The sequence below is a fragment of the Colias eurytheme genome, chromosome 7 (assembly GCF_061535395.1).
Source record: "Colias eurytheme isolate Ceu_HAF_F1 chromosome 7, ilColEury1 Martin Lab GWU primary, whole genome shotgun sequence".
Lineage (NCBI taxonomy): Eukaryota > Metazoa > Arthropoda > Insecta > Lepidoptera > Pieridae > Colias > Colias eurytheme.
The window spans coordinates 8,039,951-8,067,637 of NC_142986.1; the positions used below are offsets into that span (position 1 = coordinate 8,039,951).

General features: G+C 32.1%; 1 protein-coding gene across 4 annotated transcripts in view; it reads right to left on the minus strand.

The window, feature by feature from the left end:
- IP3K2 (Inositol 1,4,5-triphosphate kinase 2) overlaps nucleotides 1-27,687 on the minus strand; it is a 135,265-nt gene that overhangs the window by 81,204 nt on the left and 26,374 nt on the right. For 2 of the 4 annotated variants that reach the window (XM_090103558.1, XM_090103556.1), the window contains exons 2-3: nucleotides 25,800-25,848; nucleotides 24,570-25,257 (exon numbers count right to left, since the gene is read on the minus strand). In XM_090103558.1, coding sequence (XP_089959684.1) covers nucleotides 24,570-25,256 — 687 coding nt within the window. In that variant the 5' untranslated portion in view covers nucleotide 25,257; nucleotides 25,800-25,848. Of the gene's footprint in view, nucleotides 1-1,061; nucleotides 1,279-24,569; nucleotides 25,258-25,799; nucleotides 25,849-27,687 lie in introns of those variants that run through there. The other 2 variants (XM_090103562.1, XM_090103560.1) reach the window with 1 other exon arrangement.

Here is a 27,687-nt window from a genome sequence, read left to right on the forward strand (position 1 = left end):
ACGAATCAGGTCATCAAGGGACCGCAAAAAATGATGTTTGAACAGTGTCTAACAGTATGATGATAAATTTATTATAAATAGTTAAAATTCTTTAAAATCTGAATCACTGTTCCACAAACGTTCCGTATGAACATGTGGTCCGCAGCTTGCGTGCTTTAGTTTTTAATTCTTATAATTCATTTTAATACACATCATTTACATTTAAAATATCTGTTTCATATACCTACGAGTAATTTTTATTTTTATTCATGCTTTATGTCTCGATGCTTCTACGCGACATTTTATCATGGCTAAAACCTATTTTAAGTATTAAAAGGAGGAAAAAATTGGTTTAAATGCCTAATAATATAAAATAATAATTAGTTAAACTTAATACAAACGTTAGCTTAGATAGGTACATACTACATATAAAAATTTCGTCGACCTATAAACAAAAAGAAAAAATAGGGTTGACCGCGCTTTTCTTGGTGATTATATTGTTACGTTTTATAATTGCATTAAAAAGGAGAGCTTTTGATACCTACAATTTAAGTTATATTTGTTATAATAGTTAACAGTTTATCATTAGACGGTGATCTAGTCTGGTCTTCAAAGTATATGATACAGGTTATACCCATGCGGCGATTTTAAATAGAAATAAATAAATAAATAGTAACAGTTAGGTACCTAAGTAATTAAAACTATTAATAATTAATACGTACATATACCTACGTAATATTTCGCTTAATTGACACATTAATTATATTTCTAACAAAAATATCCGCAATTTGTTCAACTTAATGCTCTATTTGAGCGTAAAAAACATAAAACCTATTACAACCATATCGATTTGATATTCGATTATTAATCGATAAACTATGTCAGTAATTAACGTCACGGACGTCCAAGATCACGCCTTGCGATAAAAAAATGATTCTCAAAATGTATTGATCGGTTTTTATCATTAAATAAACAAACTTGTTTATTTGTAACGAGTTAGGCAGTGTGTTTTACAATTATACATCGTGAGAAATGGATTTATGTATCGTGTTTGTGACAGGTGATGATTGAATGTAACTTACAACATGACTAGTTAACCTCTGTATGGTGGAATTCAGTGCAATATCGGCTTATTGTTTTGCACAATCGATTGTTTGTCACTCGGAATCGATTGTGTTCGAGAGGAGAATCGATTCACGCGTACGGCGGGATGGGATCGCGTCACTGTTTACATGTTTCAAATTATAATCGATGTGTAATTATAATGGTTAGGAGTCCACGGAATGCGTGCAAGCGGTTCACGAGTTGTTTCACTACTGGCTTTGGCTTAGTACGTTGAAAAGCCGCAGGCTGTCTTGACTCTTGAGGCTGTGACCAGGGTTGGCAAAGCAGACTCTATTATAGGATAGTTTTGGTTCATTGCCTATTTCACGTAAACGTAATAAAACATTATCTGTGTAAAACGTTATCTGTGTTTTCAATAAGGGAATCAAATTATACGAGTAGGTATTGTATGTAGAACTTTACAAAGTAGGTGTAATGTGTTACATTCGCAATCTACGGTAATAAAAGGAATGTGACATGCTGGCACAGAATGCTTTGCTTTGCTGTTTTTGTTTGCGAAGTCAAGGTTTTAATGGTCACCGTCTCCAAAAGAACTTATTGAAAATATTAAATAACAAATAAGTAGGTACTATCAAGTAAATGTGATTGCATATTGCAGCTTAATGAAGTCGTTATAACATACATTATTTTCAATGTACCCATATTTTCAAAAGTAGTAATCCTACATTTTCTTACCGAACATACAATTGCCATCAAAATAATCCTCCTCTAGTACTCTGCATACTGAATTAAAGAAAATGTTTATATTTTTATTATTTATCGATCCAAATAATTGGACAGCCCTAGGCTATGACCGGTGTATTAATTCATGATTTGAGATAACTCGGTGCAAACATGGAACTAACTCTCGTGGGACCGAGACATCGGCTCGCTTTTTTGATCGTGACACCGGCGATCGATATATAAGCACATTTCCACCGTATTGTTAAATGTTTACGTTTGTGACAACCTTGATTTGCAGTTCGTTGATTTTTTTGTTGTATTCGTGAATGAACTATCGATATCCGTGGGTTTTTCTGTTGGTTTGAAATTTTAATAGTACACCTTTCTAGTAATTGTAATACAAACTACATTTTTTATTCTATTTTTCAGTGTTTGAAAAAAAATATTTCAGAAGGAAAAACACGACATTTACTTTTTATAAATAAATATTTTATTTTAATTAGAATATGAAATTTAAGATTATTAAAACACTAGATTTCCGCCCGCGGCTTCGCCCGCGTTTGTAAAGGAAAACCCGCATAGTTCCCGTTCCCGTGGGATTTCCGGGATAAAAACTATCCTATGTGTTAATCCAAGTTACCCTCTATATGTGTGCTAAATTTCATTGTAATCGGTTCAGTAGTTTTTACGTGAAAGAGTAACAAACATCCATACATCCATACATCCTTACATCCTTACAAACTTTCGCCTTTATAATATATCTTCTTATACATATATAAAATTCTCGTGTCACAATGTTAGTCTGCATACTCCTCCGAAACGGGTGGACCGATTCTCATGAAATTTTCTGTGCATATCGGGTAAGTCTGAGAATCGGCCAACATCTATTTTTAATATGTACCACGGGCGAAGCCGGGGCGGACCGCTAGTATTAGATATATATTATTAGATTAGATAGGCATGACAAATGACAATAAATGATAAAATGTATGACAAAAGTACAAACCTGATAAAGAATACTAATACAGGAGAACAAAATTATAATAAATTAAACCTTACAGATAGGAGAGTTCATAAATTGCCCCGCGTTCAATAAAAAGAAAAATATATCTGCACACTGATTTACTGCTTTTTAATTATTATAATAGAGAAGTACCGAGAGAACTTTTCTTCCATCCAAAATATACTTTTCACGTTAAACGGAAATTACTATTGTTTTCTTATTATAATAGGTATACATTTTAAATAGTTCAAACGCATTTTATTGTATCAGTATACCAATTAGTACAAATAAACGTGGAAAATAAAAAAATGAGAAGTCGTCTCATCAATCAATTTAGAATCGTAATAAAGAAATTTCTTGTAAATAGGTGTTTATTAATTATAGAATTCTCAGAATCTAGAACCTCTATATTACATTACCTATATGACTATAGGCTGATAGAATTCTATTGTAGAGAAACGACTTTCCGAGTAGAGCCCATGGTATCAAATATATTTAATTGAAAATTACTCGTATTTTTGGGTGATATTCCAAATGTCCTGAAATGATAGAATTTATTATTTTTGTAGAAACAGAAATCCAAATTAAGGCACCTTTTTTCATATTCGGTGGAAACTCAAGCCACTACCACCAAAAATACCATCTTGAAATTCGAAAGAAATAATTACATTTACTAAAAGAAGCAAAACAATGAAGAACGCATCAAGTAAACTAAATAAAAAACGTTCGTAGCACTATATTTCCGCTAAATCATACAGTACGAACCAGTTTTTTGCTTTATTTATACAAGATGACAAAAACTTAAAACATCTCATAAGTTACACGTTCGTCTGATATGGGTAAGTGATCATATTAAATATTGGATATAAATATTAATGTCTTGTACAGTACATATTACACTGTACTGACATTTAATAAGAAGTTGTTGCATTTACAACATGTATTTATAACTTTTTGCGCTTTTATTAACAACAATTAGTTGTATTTTTTCGTTTCTTGATCAATTTAGTCAACAGCTGTTTGAATTTTAAATTGAATATAGCGAGTCTCATAAGTCCCATTTAGAAGTAGCACAATATTGAGTAAAAGATCTTTATATTAGGTGCACTGTATTTAGAATATTTTTCAGCCTACATATTCTACTAATTAGTACTGAAAATTTAAATTCTCAACTCGTAATTAACGAGTACAATACATCTATTTTAAAAGAAACTAAACCAAAGATTTAATTGAAAGTTTAAGGGCAAATTATTTACTAATTAAAAGGTACGCAAGAAAAACGAGAAAAATGTAGTTTGCAATCCTTTTTTTAGCTACAGCACATTTTCTAACCATAATCCTAAAAGGACCATAATACTTTATCAATTAATTACAAGTGAAATCAAAATTATTTTAAGAATTATTTATGTAACATATAAAATAGTAAAAGGTGTATTAGTTAATTTCAATTATGAAAATAATAATTAAAAATATCGCATGCTGTTCGCCTGTGATTGTATATGTATATGTAAATTTAACTATAATAATAAAATATGTTCCTAACTAAGAACAACTATAACTAATTATTGTATGTAACTAGCTGTTGCCCGCGACTTCGTCCGCGATTACGTCGTTTTTCGTCATTCGTCGTTTAAAAAAAATACGTGACACTTTATTTTTGAATGTTCTTAATTGTCTCTTATAAAAATTAACTACATTAAAATTGAATACTCTGATAAGAAAATCTTAAAATCGGAGGACATCGAAAATCCGAGGAAAACATGAGTGAATTTGATTTAAATTCTACATTACTTAGTAATTCAAATAATAATAATAAATTAAATGTAGATTAACAGTTTGAGCGTATCATTATATAATATGTACCTAAGTATTAAATTACGTTAGTTTACCTAGTAATTTTACTAAAAACACGATGACTTTCTTTCGCGCTCGGTACAACAAACTAAGCATGTTTGTGGTACGTGGCCCGCGTCACTCGACCCCCCGTGAGTTCCCCTCCGTTACTATGCGAAAATACATTCGTCGCCCTACCGTAGGAAAAATTGTAATATTTTAAATTCGAGAAATATTGATTTCTTGTATTCGACTATTCGTTGTAGTCGAATACAAAATATATTTGAAGAAACTTAGGTTGGCCTTCAGGCAAAAGGGATCCTATCAAATGATAAACTTGACCTTGTATCTTAAAAGTAAGCATGAAAGGATCCTCTGATAATTGTTGAGCACCAAAGGATCATTTAAAACGCACTACTATAAGAGCGAATATTGTCTAAGAACTGTTTAGATTGCACATGTTCCTCTAAAAGTAGTGATTTCAAAGGTTCTGGTGTATCTTCAAACGAAAGCCGACTCCTTACTCCTCTTTAAAGCATTACAAAAAGAACATACTACGTTAATATCGCCTATACAGAAGATGATCTGTAATCAATTGTGAGGTTATAAGCAAACCCACTTTTATATTTGTCGGACCACACCACCGAATTCGTAGATTGATCTTCTATGTTTACCTCTAAGTCATTAAGACTCGAAATCTGTCTACAGTAAGACGGGCCTCTCGCTATTCGTCCGTTTCAAGAGACCAAATAGTTTCAATTCTTAATCTTTCATTAAACAAACTTATTAATCGTACTTGTCTCAAATAATCTTGTCTCAAATAATGGTAATATTCGCGTCCCTACTCTAGTCATTGCTTATGCTCATGTTCATCTTCAAGAGATCGAATAATATTATGGTGCACCCTATCATTTTGTCAAACGGTCTTCATATTGAGTAAAAGTTTCAGATTATCGAGATAAAATATGCCATTTGCGGTCAGCTGTGAGACGTTATATCCTCTCAGTGAAGGTTTCGGTCTCACAGGATAGTACATGCCGTTCGCGGTCAGCTGTGAGCCGCAATTCTCGTTGTGAAGCGGTTTCAGGTTCTCGGCATAACACATGTTGTTTTCGGTCAATAGTAAGCCTCTTACCTCTAACGATCCTTGAGAACTCTTATTTCTCATTTTCTTAGCTTTGCTCGAATTTCGATATAAAGATTTTTTAGATTAAGTTGAAACGGACTGAGAGTGTTATAATCATCAATCATCATCATCTTCAATACATATAATAAAATTGTGGAAAAGCGATGTCTGTACAATGAAAATATGTAGAAAAAAATTAGCAGGTGTTATTATTAAATCGATCTTGAACCCAAAACTGTAGTTAAAAATTTTTTTGTCTGTTTGTATGTATGTTTGTGCACGCTAATCTCAGAAACGGCTTATCCGATTTAGATGCGGTTTTCACTAATGTATTGTGGTAATCTTCAACATTTAGTGTTTAATTCATGTCAATCGGTTCATAAATAAAAAAGTTATGACAATTTATAAGTAATCACGGCGAACATTTGCTAAGGCATTCTATTGTACACTGTACAATAAAACGTAATTTATCTGTTATACGCTACAGTTATTCCTTTACATGTCCAGATGATCATATCAAAATTCCCCAAGGGTTTGGGGGTAAGCTGAGGTAGTAGGGGGGGGGCGGGGTCAAATTAACATTATGGTTACTTCTAATAGGTAAATTTTCCACATAAAATGTCCTTTAAATTATGTCGTATTATATTTTTAACCCCCGACGCAAAAAGACGGGTGTTATGTATTTGACTGCTATGTATCTCTGTGTGTGTGTGTGTGTGTGTGTGTCTGTCTATGGCACCGTAGCTGGCTAACAGGTAAACCGAATTAGATGCGGCTTTTTTTTTGTTAGGCAGCATATTTTCCGACGCTGGTTCTTAGATAAATTGTATCAAAATCGGTTCATCCACTTATTATACCTACATAGGGGTAAAAGTGGCAATGAAAAAAATGATAATATAATAATTTATTTTTAAAGATTGTCGGGAAGTTTATGAAATTATTTATTCCTTTTTCTATACACTTTTCTTCGATTAAACGGTTTAGTTACGTGCTCCCTCTCTCTCTCTTCAGCCTTTAGTTACGTGCGTGAGACAGGAAACATCTAATTTGGATTTGTTGCTGGATTTGATAAAAATTGAGTATCGATTAAGCTGATCAGTGGCTACACCATACATTATTAAAAACATCCATTTAAGAAAGGAAGGAAATAGAATTTGCTCCTCTCCCCCCCCTGGTTCCTAAAAAATAATACGACATAATTTAAAATAAATTTTACGTAGAATTAGTTAGGCATTTCTTTTTTGATTTTCGATATTATATACTAATCATAATTTTTAATTACAATATTATGTAGTAACTATTTGGTATAGGTTAGGCATTTCATTTCTTGATTTTCTTTAATAAGTTGGTACGTAAGTTTTTTAGCTCAGTTTAGTAAGAAACTTTAATAACAATTCTTTTAATTATTTATGGTAGTACGTATAATTTACTCAATAATTGTATGTTAAGTAGTAATTCAGCATGGGCGTAGCCACGGTGGGGCTGGGTGGGACGCTTACCCTGGCTTTGATCTGGTAGGTACCAATTGTGAAGTGTTGGAAGAGTGGGCGTGGGCGTGGGCGTGGGCCTGGGAGTGGGCGTGGGAGTAGAAGCATGAAAATAAAAACAATTATTCTTGCCCCACCCTGAGCCCATGGTCATAGGTCCCATAGTCACTATTCCACGCGGACGAAGTCGCGGGCACAGCTAGTAGACAAATATAATCAGAAAGCTTTGAACTCCTAAGCTCAACCATAAAAGATAGACATTTATGATGTCGGGAGATATTTTTTATATAATATGGAGAACATTTCTTTCATACTTGATTTCTGTGTAGTTTTAACCCGTAGGTTGCACACGCGACGAAAGCTTAAAAATGGAGTTACTGCTCTGCTCACGAATATGAAAAATAATTGTACCAAGTTTCGTTTAAATCCGTCGAGTAGTTTTTGTTTCTATAACGGTTATACAGACAGACAGACGGAAAAATTTTTGGCGTCAGTGTCGATCCCTAATCACCTCGTGATAGTTATTTAGGAAATATATTTCATGTACAGAATTGACCTCTACAGATTTAATATAAGTATATAAGTATACATATAGTTAGATTCCAATTTCCATGTAACGTTAAATTCGACAACAGACAACGCAGGTTACTCTCGTTTCCGTAAGTTGAGGCGGCTACATATTCGGTCCTCATAACTTCACTTTTTGTGAACGAAACGACAGCGCGGTTTAATTCGATGCCAACACCATCAAAAAAAAGGAAATATTTTTAATTGTGAAAAAATATTATGATTTGTACACTATTAATACTATTTTAACATTAACACAAAATATAAGACTGTGAGTGTGTAAAAATAAATCCAGCTAGTTTCACATCAAACTTATGTTTTTAATTAGGTATACGACATGAAAATATATTAATTACCAAGCAATAATCATACAGGTAAATACTGAACAAAAGTATTAACAGTCAAAGTATATTTTTACTTACAACATGTAAATGATGAAGGAATAATAATTATCAACGAACTAACCTTTTTGTATTATTGTTTATAAATATAAATTCATAAACAATAAATTTATAAAGAATAGAAAAAATTCGACCACTAAAGAATGCTGGTTCGAGTCCCGCCTCGTTATCGAATTTTTAAAACACGAAGATTTTTAAAAATGTAACCAATGAACACAATCAATATGAGATTAACTGTAATGGTGTCTAGTTTGACTTAAAATAATAAACATCTACCCTCACTTTTAAAAATGTAGTATATTCACAGTTCACACGAATTATAAGCGCACCTTATAGGGAAGGGAAGATATGGGTTAAAGAGTTAAATAAATAAATAACATAATTATATTTAAATTATTAATTTTTAACATTGTGTCCAGTAGTGTTAACATGTAAATTGATTTGATTTTTACGAAATCTCATAGATGGCGCTGTTTCAAATTTGTATACTAATAAATTCATTAAACTGATTCTCTGCCCAAATTACGTAAATGACATAGTTTTTATTGTGTAAAGCTAGATAATAGCATGACTTACCCGAAACCAACATTTAAACATGAGTCTTTAGATTGTACGGTGTCGTAATACACGGAATACGTAAGAAAAAAAAAAGGTTCACAGCTCCTCCCCCGGAGGTGATAGCATGATAATATGTTTAAAAAAGCGTCACTCGACCTGTTAGTAATATTCATGCAAAATTTGAAGTCAATCTATGCAGTACTTTTCGAGATTAGCCTGGACAAACATACAGACAAACAGACAAACAGACAAACAGACAAACAGACAAAAATTCTAAAAACTATGTTTTTGGCTTCTATATCGATTATAGATCATGGATTATGTATTCTTTTAAAAAAATATTCAATGTACAGTTTTGACTTTCCTACGATTTTATTATATGTATAGATTATATATGTTCTTAAAAGTAGGTAAATACCTAATCCAAATAAAACAACATTTAAACATGCAAACATACGCAGGTATAATTGGAATTAACTCAACCCTATTAAAGTGTCAAAATCACCAACGTATCGTTCGACGTGTATAGCATTTACGTCTTCTCGATAAACACACAATAGAATGCCATAAAGCTAAGGTGTTTAACATTCAAATGTCAAACGTATTGTTAACGCATTTACGGCATGTGACGAAAAACAGATCCCTGGCATTTGCAGAGGGCAAGCGGGTAGGCCATCAGATATGGAGTACGCAACGCCTTGGTATGCCAGAGACGGATTTTGTCGCCCTAGGGCCTAGAGCGAATGTAAATACGTTTTTAAAGATGGCATATTGGTAGAAGCCGTTCGGTTTTCGAAATAATTAATTAAAAATACGTGAAGAGTTAGTCAATCTCAATGATCACGACCGAAGCCGCGATTTTAAGCTTGTTTAAACTAGCCAAAACATTGACTAATACATATCGAAAATAAAAACGAATACCAAACTAAGAAAATTGCATTTAATAAAGATTAAGTATGTAAAAAATGATTTAATTTTTCATTACATTATGAATAATGTAATGCACGATTTCCATTTAAATTTTATATCAGTTCTAGCTAGTTGTGGCGTGGCGTCCACTTTACTTACATCTAAATTAATAGCCCACTTTAATATGAGAACAAAATTACTTGCAATCATTTCATGTTCCAACAGAAATGGAAACTCGGGGTGGGAGGCTATCATACCGTGGACAAGGAACTTTTTACATCAAACTATACAATGTAAGTTATGATTTTCGCATCGTCATGTATACTACAATAGTCCAAATTAGTATTTATTATGACTGGCAAAAAATCAGATAAATAATAGTTAATAGTTCTTTTCTATTCACGGTAGAGACCATCAAAGCATCGATCATTTTATTAATCAATCCAACTATCCTATTTGTATAAAATTTGTACTTACACGGGTCTAATATAAATTATACATTAAATGAGAAAATCTAAAAAAAACTCAAACTTCGAATGTGTCATTTAATAGCGCAATTATCATAACTTATCAAAGTAGAAAGTAACGGTGAAAGAATACAGATAACAGTCCCTCGTTCTTATATTATTAAAAATGGCCAATATATGTATATTATACTTATTATTTTTTGATAAATAAATAAACACAGCGCAGTCAAAATTATACGTCTATCAGCGTCTGTCATTTATTTTTCAAATTGTGAATTCATAATAAATGTTAGCATAATAATAATCAGTTGATTTATTATGTCAGCATCATTGACCAAAAAAGCTTTGCAATGCATAATTTTAAATTAGGAAGCGTCCATTCATTGCCGACCTGCCCATTAGATTGTACAGATTACAATGAGAAGCATTATAATTCAGGATATAATCTACTCAAATTTAAAGTTTTTGGTCCAATTACCTTACATTTCACATTAACAAGGTCCACTTCCACACTATCGTACCGCGACTCACGCGCAGTTTTACGAAGCGGCGAAAATAAATCACCACCTGACACGTCATATATCTCGCTACCAATATTGTTTGCCTTATTTATATCATCTAACACTGCATCGATCACTGATATTCTCTTCGCTATATGATAATTCAGAAAGAGTCGTCTAGGTACTTTTTGTTCCTATCAATCATTGACTGTCAATTGTGTGAGGATCTAATGTATTCGCGCTTTTTATTTGCTGTTTATTATTCATTTAATGGAACAAATAGCGAGAAATTAAATTAAAGCGTCAGTGTTTTATAAGTGAATCAAACTAGATATATATACCTATAACGTAAATCTTTTTTCCAAAAACAGCCAAAAACCCATCCGTTATTTTATTCAGTTGTTGAAAGTAGGTATCTCAATCTAAAAAAAACATCTTCACATCAGTGATTTGTAAAATCTGATGATTATTTCAAACTTCATATATTTTTTGAACCCATTTAAAATGAAAATTAATGTCCAGATATTCAATTAACTTTACTAAGATATAAAATCCGGTCTATGATTATATCAGTGGGTAGGTCTACTCCTGATAACATCGATCATCATTGACATTCAAGATTTCGAATAACAATCGATTCTCACTGAGAGCCTGTGTTTATTATATTATGGTTATATTTTTTTAGTTATATTTTTTTCCTGTACGAGAGTTATTTTTTGTGTCTTATTATTAAATTGTTTTTAATGATCTAAAATGACACAAAATTATTTATTTTTCCTATAAAGTAAAACTTACTTAAGTACCTTATTTCTTACCGCATCAGAAATTATTCGTAGGTACGGTAGGTATATAAGTATGTACATTTAACCTTTTAGTTACAATTTGTTAGACGTACAGACGTAAAATTATAAATTATATCCTTATTATGAACAAAGTACGTAATATTTCGAAATAAACAAACGAAGCCGACCTAAATGAATCAAGATTGCATTGTTGATAAACTGACAAATAGTGAAATAAATCACTATTATCAAGATATAGTAAATTCAATCGAGTAAGTAAACACGACATACAAAAGTACCACCTAAAATTTCATGTTAGTGTATCTGTTACCGGAAATGTATGTAATCCGTCATTGTATACAATTCCTAGGAAATGTATATAATTCCTAAAATCGCACGGAAATGTGTGAAATAAATTATTTTATACACATTTCCTAGGAAATCTATGCATTTCCTAAATAGCTATCGGAAATGTAAAACATTTAAGATATTGATATGTCGCAGGCAAATTGTATTTAATCTGGCCGTTTACAAACGGTCGGCATTTTGTAGTAACTATGCCGATAATTCGTAATCAGAAATTTTTGGTTTGGATAAGGGGGTGGGTTAGGTTAGGTTCGTGTTTATTAAAACTACACAGAAATAGGAGCCCCACGGAGTGGGGCTCCGTCGACTCGCGACCGTCTTTTTGTAGAATTTTGGAAAAAGACGAATTTTCGGCATATTAAAACATCTAGCCGTAATGTAATACGGCGGATTATACAATCCGACTGCGCCAAATATACGCGGGGACAGCGGGACGAGGTGACTGATTACTTGCCAAATTAAAATTTGATTTTATAAGAATAAATATAAGTTGATTTTGTGATATTTACGTTAAAAGTTAGATAGTTGATTTTTAAAATGTTAATTAGTAAGATAATATAATATGAACATAATATTATTACTTTTTTACGGTATGACTGTTACCCGATTGTATCAATAAAAAATAACAACGTGTTTTATTACAGAAAGCATTTACTTTACACATTTCCTAATACGATATTGGAATTGTATACAATTCCTAGGAAGATTATACATTTCCTAGGAATTGTATACAATTCCTTGATTTCATACATTTCCGGATTTTCCGGTAACATATCTACTATCTACTGTGATCAAAAGCTTATCATTTATAGGAAAGGTGACAAAATGAACTGTTTATGATATATTACTCAAGAAGCTTATATGAATTACTAATAAATCTTAAAATTTCGGAACCTAAATATTATCTAAATGCAAAAACAAAGTTTGCAGTTATTTAAAAAAAAGTTTGCTCCAATTCACTTCACTTTTTTATTGTAAATAAATACAAGTATCGCATATTAATAGCATACTATTGTAAATTTATAAGTACATTATATTATGATCTATGCTACATGAGTGCTACGCGAGAAAAAATACGCCTGTCTGTTTATTATATCAATAAGTATGTTCAAACAATGTGCTCTGAATATTTTCACAGGCTCGGCAGTTTTAAATGATCTAAATTGATAAATTCTACTAGCGCGAGCGGTCCGCCCCGGCTTCGCCCGTGGTACCTACATGTTTAAACTATCCTATCTCTCAAGTTGGATTGAACTGCACATGGTGTGCGAATTTTATAATAATCGGTTAAGTAGTTTAGGAGTCCATTGAGGACAAACATTGTGACACGAGATTTATATATGTTACCGGAAATGTATGTAATCCGTCATTGTATACAATTCCTAGGAAATGTATGTAATTCCTAAAATCGCACGGAAATGTGTGAAATAAATTATTTTATACACATTTCCTAGGAAATCTATACATTTCCTAAATAGCGATCGGAAATGTAAAACATTTAAGATATTGATATGTCGCAGGCAAATTGTATATAATCTGGCCGTTTAGAATTAAAAAAAAAATGTTGTGTGACGATGTAATAAAAGTTTCACTTTAATAATTCTAATTATATTGAACTGGTTCTAATTAATTCCAAGACTTTGGATAGGTTAAAAATTACTTTAGGAAAATGGATTTTAAACAAAGATTTCAATTAAATATTACATATTTTATTCACATTTAACATAATAAATAACAACGTAAAATAAATCAAAAAAACAATAACACGACGTAAACAATGCTTAATTTTAATTTCCTATTATTGAATTGACGACATAAATATGAGGAAAATTTTAATACTTTAACTCGTGTCAATACAGCTTTAAATATACATAGGTATTCAATCTCATACTGAAAAGGTACAATCATATTTAAGAATTATTAATGTTGTTCTTAATTCAATTGTAATAATCAAAACATTTTAACAACTAAATAAGAATTTCCAAACTTTCCTACTATGAATAGAAAAAGACTACGAAAAGAGTTTTCGTAGCGTAGTGTGTATTTATTAAAATGTTATTGTACCTACCTACTGTATGCAAAAATCTGATAATAGAATCTAATCCTATTCGATAATAATCTGATGATATAAATATAACAATATTATGATATTTGCATTAGTAATTATTAGAGCTACCCCTATATAAATTATTTATTGTTCATATATTAGATTTTAGAACATAACATAGTTTACGGTAGGTAATGTTTTGATAGAAGAATTGTTCAGATATTGCAAGACCATTTTCTAGATAAAGCAGTTAACTTTTCTGCTTAAATTGTGTAAAATTCATTCTAGTATTTTTAGGAAGTAGGTAATTAAACGAGTAGATAATAAATACTATGTTGTTGGTGGTTGTTGCCTATTGGAAGGATGATTGATAAAATAAATATAAAATGGATACATAAATATTCAATTTTATTGTTTATATTTAACACAAAGAAATAATAATTAAACATGTTGGATTCTATACCTAAAAATACGTTAAAAAACTAAAACTAAATTATATTGATATGTTTTATTCTGCTATTCTTGATTGGAATGAAATAACAATAATCTATTTTTAAATAAATTAATCATACCGTGAAATTAATAACACAAAGCAACAATTAATATAATATATTTAACAATAAAATAAAGCTACGAGAATTTATTGCGACAATAAAATAAAAATAAAAAAAAATATAATCTGTTGACGTTATTGCCAAGAAATAAAATCAAGGCAAGGCATGTCAAATAATATAATCAAGTCGTAATTTATTTTATCTAGTTCTTTATTAATATAAATTTATAGTTCTTTATTCATCTTATATTTTATACTATAATATTAAATTATAAAAATATTCAATATGTTGATGCACAAATATCAATTAGTTTCGTTTGCTAAATTTTCATTATAACCTAGTTATTTATAATTTTACTATAATAATATATCAAATCAACGTTCAATAATTCTAAATTATTATAAAATGGTTTACATGTTTTGATAATAAAAAAAATGAGTACCTACAATTGAGTATGCCAGATTTTTTAGATAATTTCGCATCACAAACACATACAGACACACTAATCAATTTAGCTGTATTAATTTTTTAATACACTTCGGTAGCTGTAAAGCTCCGAACAAAATACCTTTTTATTCAGTAATACAAGAATGTACAATAAACAAGTTCTTTTAATATTAATTATACAACAATAAACATTTAAGATCTTTGTATTTGTTTTGGTTTCTAATTTTCTTTGGTTAATAATAAAAATTCAATCCCGAATTAGTGGTACAATAATAGTTCATTCGTATACGATTTACTATTCAAAAACATTATTGTCAGTAACTACTGATAGCTGCACAATTATTCAAATAAATCATAAGGCACACTATCTGGACGGCTCCAATCCAATAAAGCTTTCATTTAAAAAACAATATAATACTGTATAAAATTTAATTCTAATATATTTATAGATACTATCTGAAGTGATTGATATAAGCCGATACTTCATTATCAGAACCGGCATTTACTTTTATTTTTATCAAGGCTCAGATCGGATACATTAAAATCAATGCACGTGCGTGCATTACCACTATCTTCGTTAGATAACAACAATTTCGTTAAAAATGTACTCAATCTGATCGCCGCGTTATCTTTAGCAAAACACAAAAAAACGTTTCTATCTACATGACAATGAGACTCTAAGTAGACCTTCAGTGAAAGAGCTAAAAAGTATAGAACATAGCAGTCGTAAGGATAATGAGTCTTGCTGCATAGCTGGTACGTGGCTGGTACAGTCCCGCAGTCCAAAGATGAAAGAAGTGGCGCCGAGAGGTCGCTCAAGCCAACCGTTCATGCTGCGTTCATCTGCAACAACAATTTAAGCCCATGAATAAAGAAAACCGAGTTGTACCCGAGCGACCTGGGGGGCTACTGGTATGTCTTATAGCATTATTTATTCCAGTATGGGAAAGTGACAGCGCTAGCGGAACCGTCTAGCTCCGTCTCTTTCCCACACTGGAACAAATACTCTAATAAGACATGCCGGTAACCACCCTGTACAAAAAACCGGCGGCAAATTTTTAAGCAACACGGCCTTCGGCTCAACATTGGCCTCGATTCACTTCTTTTATCTTCTTTGACGTCGGTTTTTCTGTACATAGCCACTATTGAAATTATACCTTTGTGAATTGTGATAGTAATACAAATTATTACAATTACGCTTATTAGGTGAAATTATATATTCGGTTACTAATAATTTAATAGCCGTTTTATAAAATTATTGACTATTCGTAATGATTAGTCATTACCATTAGGTCTACTAGGTACTTATGGTAATAATAGTTCTCCTAACCAAATTTCGACCACCGTTTAATCGAATTACAAATAGATAGTAAGGGTCGATAGTAAGGGTCGATCGATTTGAGATCATATACCCGTTGGGCATGAATTGCATGAGCCCATAAAACTATAGTGAAAAATAAAGAATACTCGTTGAATTCTTCCAAATTAGACAAAATATATTCCTGACGTCAGACCACTTAAAAAGACCATTGAAACATTTGCATACTAATATCTATTAACTACATAGATATTCATTTACTTAGCTCTAGCAAATGCTAATCTTATAATGAATGCTCTGTTTAATCTTTTGATGATTTAATGAAAATCTGAACTCATCAACAATAAACGAAAAAAAAATTCAAAAGTAAAAACAGCATGCTATTTCATCCAAAATAATTTTAAAGATACCACTTCCAAAATCTGGCTATTGAACCCAAAAACTTTGACCATACGCGCAAAAGTTATTATTCACAAATAGTGCATTGCATATTAAAAATGTAGATTATCATTTAGTGAGTCTTTCATCCCAGTGCGCAGGAGTGTCGACAGATTAGCTCTTGCGCAATGTCGCTAGGGTTACTGATATTACATTAAACTAGCTGCATCCCGCAGTGTAACTCGCGAAAAAAACCACGAAAAAACTATGTGCAATATCAACCATTTATAGGTAGGTGGCTTTTTGAAAAGAAAAACCCTGAATCTTCAACTATTTCTAATAAGTACAGTTGTAGAGCCTTTGCATTGCTCTATAACAGCTAAAAAATGAATGTTTTCGTTTATATTTTTTTATCTACCTTCTATTTTGTGGATTCCCATTCGAAAGTATTCGAATATATAGGACGAGTATAAATAAATCAATATTGTCTACTATTATCTGTTCCTTATTCAATAAAAAAAATTAAGCTAGAAAAATAAGAGATAAGCAAGCTTAGGTAAGCACAAAATAAACTTCGTGCTGAAAACATAGATATCTACTAGATATTATGCGTGCGCTCGAATCTCTTCTTTTTCCTTGTCGAAAAAAGGGCAGACAAATTAGTCGCATTCATGATATATCTACATAATGACAAAATTTGGTCAAAAGAAAAATTAAATTCTTTAAAAATCTGTCTTAAATTCTTTAAAAGTTTCTAAGATTTTTTTTACTTTATTTTTTCCATCAAGATGAATACGTGCTAAATGCTAATTATGCAATTTCTCAACATGCAACATGATCTATAAATAGCGAAAATTACAGCTATATTAATCTTTATAAAGACGCAATTCATGAGAATCCGCGATAATGAAGTTCTATTTAAAGACGTTCTATTTTTAAACAATCATCCAGATACCCGCCACTCAATTTAGCCCAGGCTGTATAAAGCAGTAAACTTCAATTAAAATAATTAACAGTGACACGAAACCTGCGTTTGCGCCGGCCCTACGCACACATGCACAGAAGTAAACCGGTCGAATGACGTCAATGGTGGGTGGAACGATAAAAAATATCGGTTTACTGGCGGGAAACAATGCATAAATATAACAAGCCATTGTTCAAGCGCTAATTCGTCATTTGCATGTTATGTACTTAAGCTGAGAGGCAGCCCTTTAAACGGAAGATTTATTGATTATTATTATATGTATTGTCTAGTCTTATTTGTGATGCGTTTGTAATCTATGGAATTTCTAGAGCAATTTGAAATAATCTTATCCATTTATTGGTTTAAAAATTGCTTGAGTCATTTAAGATATTTACCATCATCTAATTTATATTGTACTAAAAACTGCTAAAAGTGCGTAGCTGGACTCATTTTATTATAACAACAATTTTGTCTCTACTTTATTCAAAAAATAATTCGTTGTTGATCAACCGTGAAAACCAATTCGATCGTTTTTATTTTGAGTCAAGCTAAAAACTTGTAAAGCTTTATGCGTGTAAAGTTAACTTTACAAGTGCTTTCGAATGGTCAATATCTATAAATTGTCTTTCGAAATGAATCTACGAAATAAAATAGATAAAACATATTTTCTTTCAGTAGCTTGAAAAATGGTTTCTAGGAACACAATAATATTCATTAAATACAGTTTGCATACTCATAACTTTTAAATACCAACAAAAGCTTCATAGCCATAAGCCAACGAATCTAGAAGAATTCGCTACAGTTTCATATGCAAGTAATCTATACTAATTATATTGTAGGTAGCTGACGTGTTGCAATCTTAGGTTGCAATACATAACACGATAAAACGTCCACTTAACGAGCTTACATTCAAGCGAACACAGAAAACTTATAATAAAATGATTTCTAAACAACTCGCCGTCGAAACGAGATACAAGTAGTGACGTCAATGCCGTCCATGAGAACGTTGCTTTGTGACACAGTGTCTGATATATACAAATTTACATTGCTATAATGTACCAGCTTGTGTCACATGACATAATTCACAAAATAACGCCCTTGTGTATTCAGTACGTGAGTACATGTTGATTATTGTTCAGTGTAGAGCTTGGCAGATACCGTACTAAGTTGAAATTTTAATAAGGGAAACCACGGGAGTAGAGCCTAATAAGTTTCTTCACACAAATAAGGCTTATAAATATATTAAAACTCTTAAGAAATCTATTTTCAGATTAAATATGCCCACTTTAACAAGTTAGAGATAAATCGAAAATCCGGATAATAATGTATGGATATACGATTGTGTATTCGCAACTTTATTATTGCAAAGTTGCGAAAAACACACAAATCATTAAAATAGATGTAGACATAACTTATTTTCGTATTCATCATAATGATACCTTACTCAACTGCCCTAGGGTATGTCTGACTTTTTCAACCATGAAAGATCAGACTGTATATTGTATAAAGGGCAGATACAAATTGAGGAATTCCAACAAGCTCTTGTTGAAATTTTTTGACTAATTAATATTATATTCTCTCTCTGATATACTTTTTCTTTCCTTTGCCTATGTGTCCTGTGATAACAGCATTTCCTATTTTCCTTTTTTTTGAAATCAAAAGCGGATATCTCTCGAGAGGCAAATACTAACCACATAACCAAGCTTAAAAATGAGATACTTCTCCGGATATAATGCCAAAACTACACTTTAACATATTCGCAACACGTTCTCGTAAAAACCGCAAATAGCCAAAGCAATGCGCGTAAAACAATAAAGATATGACAATATAAAAATCCCTAAGTTTATTACTGTGCGAAAACGTGTTCACAATTGAAATCTTTACATCGCGGTATTCATAATATTTGAGTTGGCAACATCATGACTCTATAAAGTCTGAATGTAAAGTCTATAGAATTAAATTATCTGTGGTTATGTGTTAGGTAACGTAACGGCACCAGTCTTGTACAGATTAAGGAAAAAATTGAAGTTTTTTGCAAATTTCTCGTAGGTTTTTTAACTTTATTGGATATTGTTTAGTTATACCTTTAGTTCAATGTTAGTTTAACGTAACCAATGTTAGAAAAAAGATTACAATGCATAAATAAAGAAGTTATTTATAAATTAAAAAACCACTTTTTTGCACCAGTGTTGGACAGTGAAAAATCTAATGATGGACACCCAGTTTTGGACAACATCCAGTTATGAACACCCATTTATGGACTGTACCTAATGTTGTTTCTCCAGTTATTTACACTTGGAGAAGACTTATAGTTAGCAATAGAATCTTGAAAATGATGATTGGAATACAATAAATCGGGGATGCATTTATGAAAAATAGTACTTAATAATTATTTTGCATACTTATAATATTTAAAACAGTTTTAATTTCCATTTTCTAGGCAAAAATTGGACAAATGCATCGTTAAATACGAGTCATGTCCGTTAAGAAACACCAATATTGTTTTTTTTTCTCAATAAGTCAGGGATGAAAAATATAACTAAAAAAGTACTACCATTCCATCCATTTTGGGACTTATTCTTCTTCGTTATATCACTCTAGTCAGAGCGAACGTGATCAACATGAGGTTTGGGGGGGGGTAGATGTTACCCGCTTCACGATGTTCCACCATATCTCTCTGTTTCCTGGCATTCCGCTACACTCGTGAAGTGAATCGCCAATCTGAATCCGCCAGCAGCCTTAATCTGATCGGTCCATCGATATGGATTCCAAATTGTAGCACCCTCGTGCTACAATGGATTCCAAATTGTAGCACGAGGCAAAAAGCTTTTTTTAAACTGTTGTCAAGATTGTGTGGATGAAATTTAAGCATGTATGCTATATGGTGGTGGAATTTAGCAGCAGACAGCGATCCAAACAGTTCATCAGAGAACTCTCTATGATAGATGCGTTACAATACGCATAAGTATGCGACTTCTCTACGCAGTGATAGAGAATGAAGCCGAGAACGAGTCGCACAGCACATAATGACCCATTGTTCTAAAATATATTCTTCATGTTTAGATAGATATTATGTTGTTGGACCCATTAGTGTAATTTTAACAAAAAATATCAATGTCCATTATAGGAACCAAAGCAAATCCAGTCATGGACAATTGTTGTACAATATTGGAACCCTTTGTTTGAAATGGTCGTGATAGGTATATTATTAATCAGAAAGAAAAGACAATACAGAGAAGCGCATGTAAATAATAACTTAAAAAAAAGTTTATTTTCGACATATGTCCATAAATGGATATATCCATAGAATTAAATCCAGTTATGGACACTGAAGAATTTTATTTAAACAACATAACTTAACATGATACTAAATCGTGTAATATTTCGTACACTTAACTACTATAAATAAAAGTAATATCAAATTTTGCTGACATTTATACAAAAATTCTTATAACTAAAATTGTGTCCTCACTTCCTTAAGGATTTCCTTAGTAAAAATGGATTTCTTCGAAACGAGTCGCAGCAACTAAACATAACGTTCTGCCATCTTCAAACATTTTGGCCGAATAAGATGAAGTGTCGTATTCTGATAGCTTATGAACCAAACTTTTATTTTAAGTATTGCCAAATTATATAACGTTAATTTTGGCCTTAATATTTAAATTTAATATTTATTTTGTCCATTACTGGATGCTTGTCCACCACTGGTGCCGTTACCTTAATAGCAGTAAAAATGTTATTTCGTAATATTACTTAATCAGCTTGATTGTCACAAGATGAAAGCTATTAAGCTCTCATCTTGTGACTTCGCTCTGACGAAAAAACTTTTTTTATAACTTATCGAATAATTATTAATAATATTTTCGATTTTTTGCTGTCGAGAGTTGATTGTGTTGAAAATATATCATTCCATTTTATGTGACCTTTCTAAAGCAGCATTGAAAAAAATACACATAAAATATTATGCTCTTCGTTAAAAGCTCAAGAAAAATAAGTACAAGTAACTAGGTACTTTATTTATTACATTTTTTAACCACGGTCTACTAATGGAGCAACGTAATAAAAATCTTTATTTTCATAAGCTAGTAGGTAGTTTTAAAAATGTAATAAACCGTAAGAACATTAAGAAACATTTAGGATTGCATTATTTATGCTAATATTTTTCTTATAATTTACTAGCTTTCCGCTCGCGGCTTCGCCCGCTTTGTCTAAAACATAATAAATTATATACTAAAACCTTCCTCTTGAATCACTCTATCTATTAAAAAAACCGCATCAAAATCCGTTGCGTAGTTTTAAAGATTTAAGCATACCTACATAGGGACATAGGGACAGAGAAAGCGACTTTGTTTTATACTATGTAGTGATGAAGTACATAAAGTAAATTTAAATTAAATGAAAGTTATTTCATATTTGTAGATATTTTTACTAGGTGTCCCGAAAGGCTGCTAAAATTTTCTGAATTATTTAACTTACTAGAGATTTAAAAGAAATAATATATTGGGGACTAAACTTCTGCAAAGTCAAGGTTCTTAATAATTATTATTTTAAAAGTATATTAATCAGTAATCACATGCAGTTTTCTGTATTATATGTATATGTATATTTATGTGTAGCTCCTGTTGGTCTTAGCGTATATATACATATAGCCTATAGGCTAGCCTTCCGCGATAAATGGGCTATAACACTATAACACGGAAAGAATTGTTCAAATCGGTCGAGTAGTTCATAAGATTAGCGCAAAAAAAAAACTTTTCAGTTTTATAATATTATAGTATAAATTTAGTCATAACATTTCAGTACAAAAGCGAACAATTATGTCATTATGTGTTATTTAGTTATTTATTACGTAACTCCATTGCTGCGGAGAAAGAAAATTGGATAGAAATAAAAACTGGTTTTAACAATCGTGAAAAATCCATGTGTAATAATATCAGATAGCATTATGTAACGGATTGCCTTTGTTTATGCTTTTTATATGGGTGTAATAGCCGATATTAAAGGATATTCATGTGACTTTTTGAGTTCTTTCAGTAATTGTTTTATAGTACCAATAGTGAGGCTATATTAAGCTTTGTGGCTATTATTAGAAATGAAATGACGTCTTTTGATAATCTTAATCATATCCAATCATTAAGGGGATCTTTAGTGGGGTAATTCGATAAAAACTATATTAAAAGCGGTCTTGTCAATAATAATTTTAATCCTTTATAATATAATTAAAAAGCCATATAACCTGAAACAAAAAATGGATCTCTCTTTAATTCTCTATCACATGGAAATTCATCGTAGACTGTATACGTATCTCCGTAAGTGATTTTTATATAAGCTTTTTAACGAAAACATCAAGCTATAAATATATTAGTTTAAATTATGTTTAAATTTTTGTAATTCATGATGTAATACGATTAAATACGTAATTGAATTGTAAAATATAAAAAAATTATGTAGAAATGTTTTAAGAATAGAAAAAATTCGATCACGAGGCGGGATTCGAAAAAAAACTAATTGTATTTCATAACTGTAAAACAAAATAAACAAGATAATATTGTATAGAGTACTGAATTAATACGAACCAATTGTTTACAACTAAATAACGGAAGTGGGCATCCGCTATGTGACATACAGTTAGCTAAAATCCCGCGGATTGGGTTACAGTTCAATAGCTAAGGTCACTTTGTTGTAGGACAATGAACGGTCGTTACTCGTTACTGCACTATGAGGAACGTATCTGTTAAATTACAAATATAGGTAGGTATTTATTATTTAGGTTATGGGATAAGACTCAAAAAACTCAAACATTTATCTATTTACTTCTTCTAGGAGCACTTTTGAATCGTCATTTATTAACATATTTTTAACATTTAGGTACCACCGATTCGGAAAGCAGTATCTAATATCTATGGAGAAGAATCGGCAAGAAACTCCATAGTTGCTCTTTTATAAATCATGTCAATATTACAATTTAATTTAACAAGGCAGGGTTTTGATTTTGAAAATATAGTAGAGCTTCTAAGAAATGTAATTTTATTTTTATAAGTATATGACTCTAAAATATTGTGTTGATTCTGTTGATAGATCCACTAGACCTTTATCTCTCTCATTACTTATATATAATAAGAATCTGTTAACTATTTCCATAAAAACATACGTATATTAATAGTAAAAAGATTTTACAATAGGTATATTTTAATCATTCCTTATTTAGGGGTAACCTTCTTCCAAAATTAGGCCGCTCTTTCTAGTCAAAAATATCGCGGAACGTTCCATTATATGGTAGAGCTTTTTTGAACGAAGAGGAAAGCTTATGTTGAATTAATTTGGGTTACTTTTTTTCTTTCATCCTATTTATTACTATTAGTATTTATTTTTCATACTTACGACCACAGTATTACAATATGACATAGATTCTAAAAGCATAAGGTAGGTAATATTTAAGTACTTTATCAACTGTTAAAAACATTGTATCCTAATTGTAATTCAAAAGGCATACCTATCGAGTTAAAATAAAAATGGTAATCTGCATAATTACACAATATTTTCCATAATTCAACATTGAATCGTAATCTTTATCTTAAATATTCAGCATTCAAATTTAATGACAAAAAATAAACAATTACTTAAATGGACCGTGATATATCATTGAAGCCGGTTTAACTAAAATTTAAACAATCTATTGACGTCATTAGGAGGTGATTGATCGAATAGTGATTGTAATGATTAAATAATATTTCGCTCATTTATTTGTTTGTTTGTCCGTTCGCACGTTGCGTAACGGGACTCCATGAGACATTGTTTACGTATTTAGTTGAGATGATTTTGCACTATATTTTATGTCAGTAAGAGATTTTCTTATCCACATAATAATTATTATTCTTCGTGTATTCGTGTATTTCGATAAAAATGTCGATCTGGCGTAAAAATAATTTTAGTTTTTTTTTAAATCCTTAATTTAATATTTTATTAAGTATAAATACTGTATATTGGCAGTTTCAATGATTTTTGCCTTACTTAATACCAAGTAGATATATTATTTCATACTACTACCTTTTAAATTAAACCTTATTTTATTAAAATAAAATCAGCAAATCTTACCTTCTTTTGCAGCGGGGGAGATTCGAATTCCTCATCATCGCGGCTGGACAGAGTGGAACAGGAAGAGCAGGCGGAGTCCGCCGACAGCGACCTCGACCTGAGCCAGTCCACCTCCTCCTCCGTGGCTCCCACCGCGATCCCGTCCGAATAGTCACTGACCACCACGCTCGGGGTCCTCACACAGCGCCCTCGCGTCTCACACCCCTCACTGCCCCGCCGTCCGATCTCCACCACGTTCGCCTCAATGAGGGTCCTCTCCCGACGGGGTGACATCGCGTCCGGCGGCGGGGTGACGTCGCGGGGGTGCGAGTGCCGCCTCCGGGGCTCCAGCTCGACCGCGGAATCGTCGCTCAAGTCACGGCTTCTGCGCCTGACGGCGGCGCGGTCGTCATCGTCCGACGAGCTGATGTCCTCCGTGGGCGTGACCGCTCGCGGCAGGCGCAGGTACTGCATGGGCCCCGGCTCGAAGCGCTTGAGCAGCTCGGAGACGCGCGGCTGCGTGTGGCGGGGGGAGCGCGCGGCCGCAGTGTCGCTCTGCCGGCGGACGGGCGCCGTCTGCCCGTGCGCGTGCTTGGGCAGCTCGGGCGTCACTCCCGCGCCGAGCTTCAAGTAAAACAAACTGTGGTTCAGTGCTTTCTCGCGCAGAATGCGGCGGAAGTCTTCCGGCGGCTGCTCTAGGCGCGGCATCCTGGAAAAAATTTGTTATTCAATGTAAATTAGGATATTTCTTTCCAGAAGTCTACTTTTTGTGCGCGACATTTGCGTACTGATTTCACGGATGAACAATCATTCATTTAAATAATTTTGCGTAAACACTAATTACTACATTGAGACAATTAATTAAGCAGCAGCAATTATAGCTTAACAATTATTCTATAGCAGAAATAGTATAAGTAAAACTTCAATATACAAAGTTTGATCAAGGGTGCACGAAAAACCTTTACATTAACGTAAGTAATTGCAAAAAAAAAACATTCTACATACAATATGTTTATCTGGTAGTCAAAATTTTCGACGTGAATAACTCATTGAAGTAAGCGAGTCAAATGTAAGGAAAAACGATTACGACTCAAAAATTCCTTCGAACCTTGAAGGAATGTTTACTCAGGCCTTACATTATGCATACAGTACTTCGTAATCCGTAACACTATTTTACATTTGCTCCCAATGACGCAAATATTATTCACGTGTAAGTACTTAGAAACGAAATAAAATGTTCAATGGTTTTACCTTATTTATTTTACTCCTTTTTGCCTCCACGAAGTAATAGCCATGCAACCTAGAATAAAAACGAACAACTTTAATCACTCAGAAAAAATAAAAGAATCATTTTTTATCTAAGCTCTAGATATAATAAGTAGGAATATTTTTAAATAAATTATTAAAGTGCGTAGATAGATAGATAATGTCTATTGACCATAAAAACCTAAGTTCTTTTATTATAATAATCGTAAAAAAATATAGTATCTATTCATGTTAATTATTTACTATTTATTCATTCATTAACATTACAGCTGGGACGATTCCTAAATCGTTAGGAAAATTCCTTATGAAAGAACGCTTTATAGACATACTCTACATTATAAACCAACACTACATTACTGAAGCTGTGGAAAGTGGGAAGTGTCAATGTGAATAACAGAAAATCTTTAATTATCTATTTTAAGAAACTAACTAATTAAATAGATCGCATAGAAGATCGAAAGGCAACTACAATGCAAGCAGACAGACATTTCAGTCTTCACACATACGAGTACATCTTATATATAAAATTCTCGTGTCACAATGTTAGTCTGCATACTCCTCCGAAACGGGTGGACCGATTCTCATGAAATTTTCTGTGCATATCGGGTAAGTCTGAGAATCGGCCAACATCTATTTTTCATATGTACCACGGGCGAAGCCGGGGCGGGCCGCTAGTATTGATAGAAAATAGTGGTATTAACACAGATCACAGGAACTCTATGAGTGGTAATTTGGAACGACCCTTTATATTTTTAAAGAATTTATTTGATTTCTCCCAAATCATTGCCTATATACCTACCTTTTTAACTATTACCGACAATAAAACAGAAATGGATTAACTATTTTCAAAATGAATAATACGATAGTGCCCCTGGGCCACGGCCGGTTGGACGACCTAAGTATCGCGGCGCGATCGAGTAGAGATGGACCTGCGCGTGCTACGAGCCAATAATAAAATTGGCAAGAGACCGCTCAGGACCGGGGAAGATGGTGAGTTCTCGTCTCAGAGGCCAGTAGTTTCAGCACCATAGGAGTAAATATAATGCCCCAAAACAATCCATACATAATTGTGATATTATTTTCTAATCGCAGTAATTATTTGATACCTAACTAGTCTCTTTCTAGATCTTAATACAATGATATAATATAATTGCACAACTATGATACAGTTTAAACGTAAAACCTTTCAACAATGATGAGAACAATAGCTGTAATCATCTCATGTCACGACTTAAATAACTTGCTGATATAATTTACCCGACTGTCTAAATAGAGGAGTAATGTTATAAGGGTTCTTATGTAGGCAATTATTGACGCTATTGATAGCAATTATTGTTGAAAGTTATATTAAAAAGCTTATGAATGTATTGGCCATAGTGGTCCATGCTGGTCAAGTTCGGGTTATTTCAAAACACAATACCCTGACAACTACCTATTTGAATAAGCCAATTTTATAGCTAGGCTTTTCCTTTATTGATTGGAGAAATGGTTATAAGAACAATATATAAAAAAACTACAATTTGAAATTTTGTAAATTCATTCTGTCTCGAACTTTTTATTTAAATGTGATAGAGAACTTAACCACTAAATCATCAATATAAGGACATAGTACTTAATCTACCACAAAATCGAATTGAAAGGAAAATACATTTTGAAGATTATCAGGAAATACATAAATAACAAGGAAAAAATAATCTTCCTCAACATTATGAATTGTTTCTGCAAATAAGATGCAAAATAGTCATAAAAATCGGTTTCAGTTGATGTAAATCTTTGTGACTGCAGTCGAGGTTCTTTCCTGATTATTGTGACTTATACTCGTATAATAAATAAATTTGTTATGCTTACTGTGCGTACTAGACTTTAATTAAAA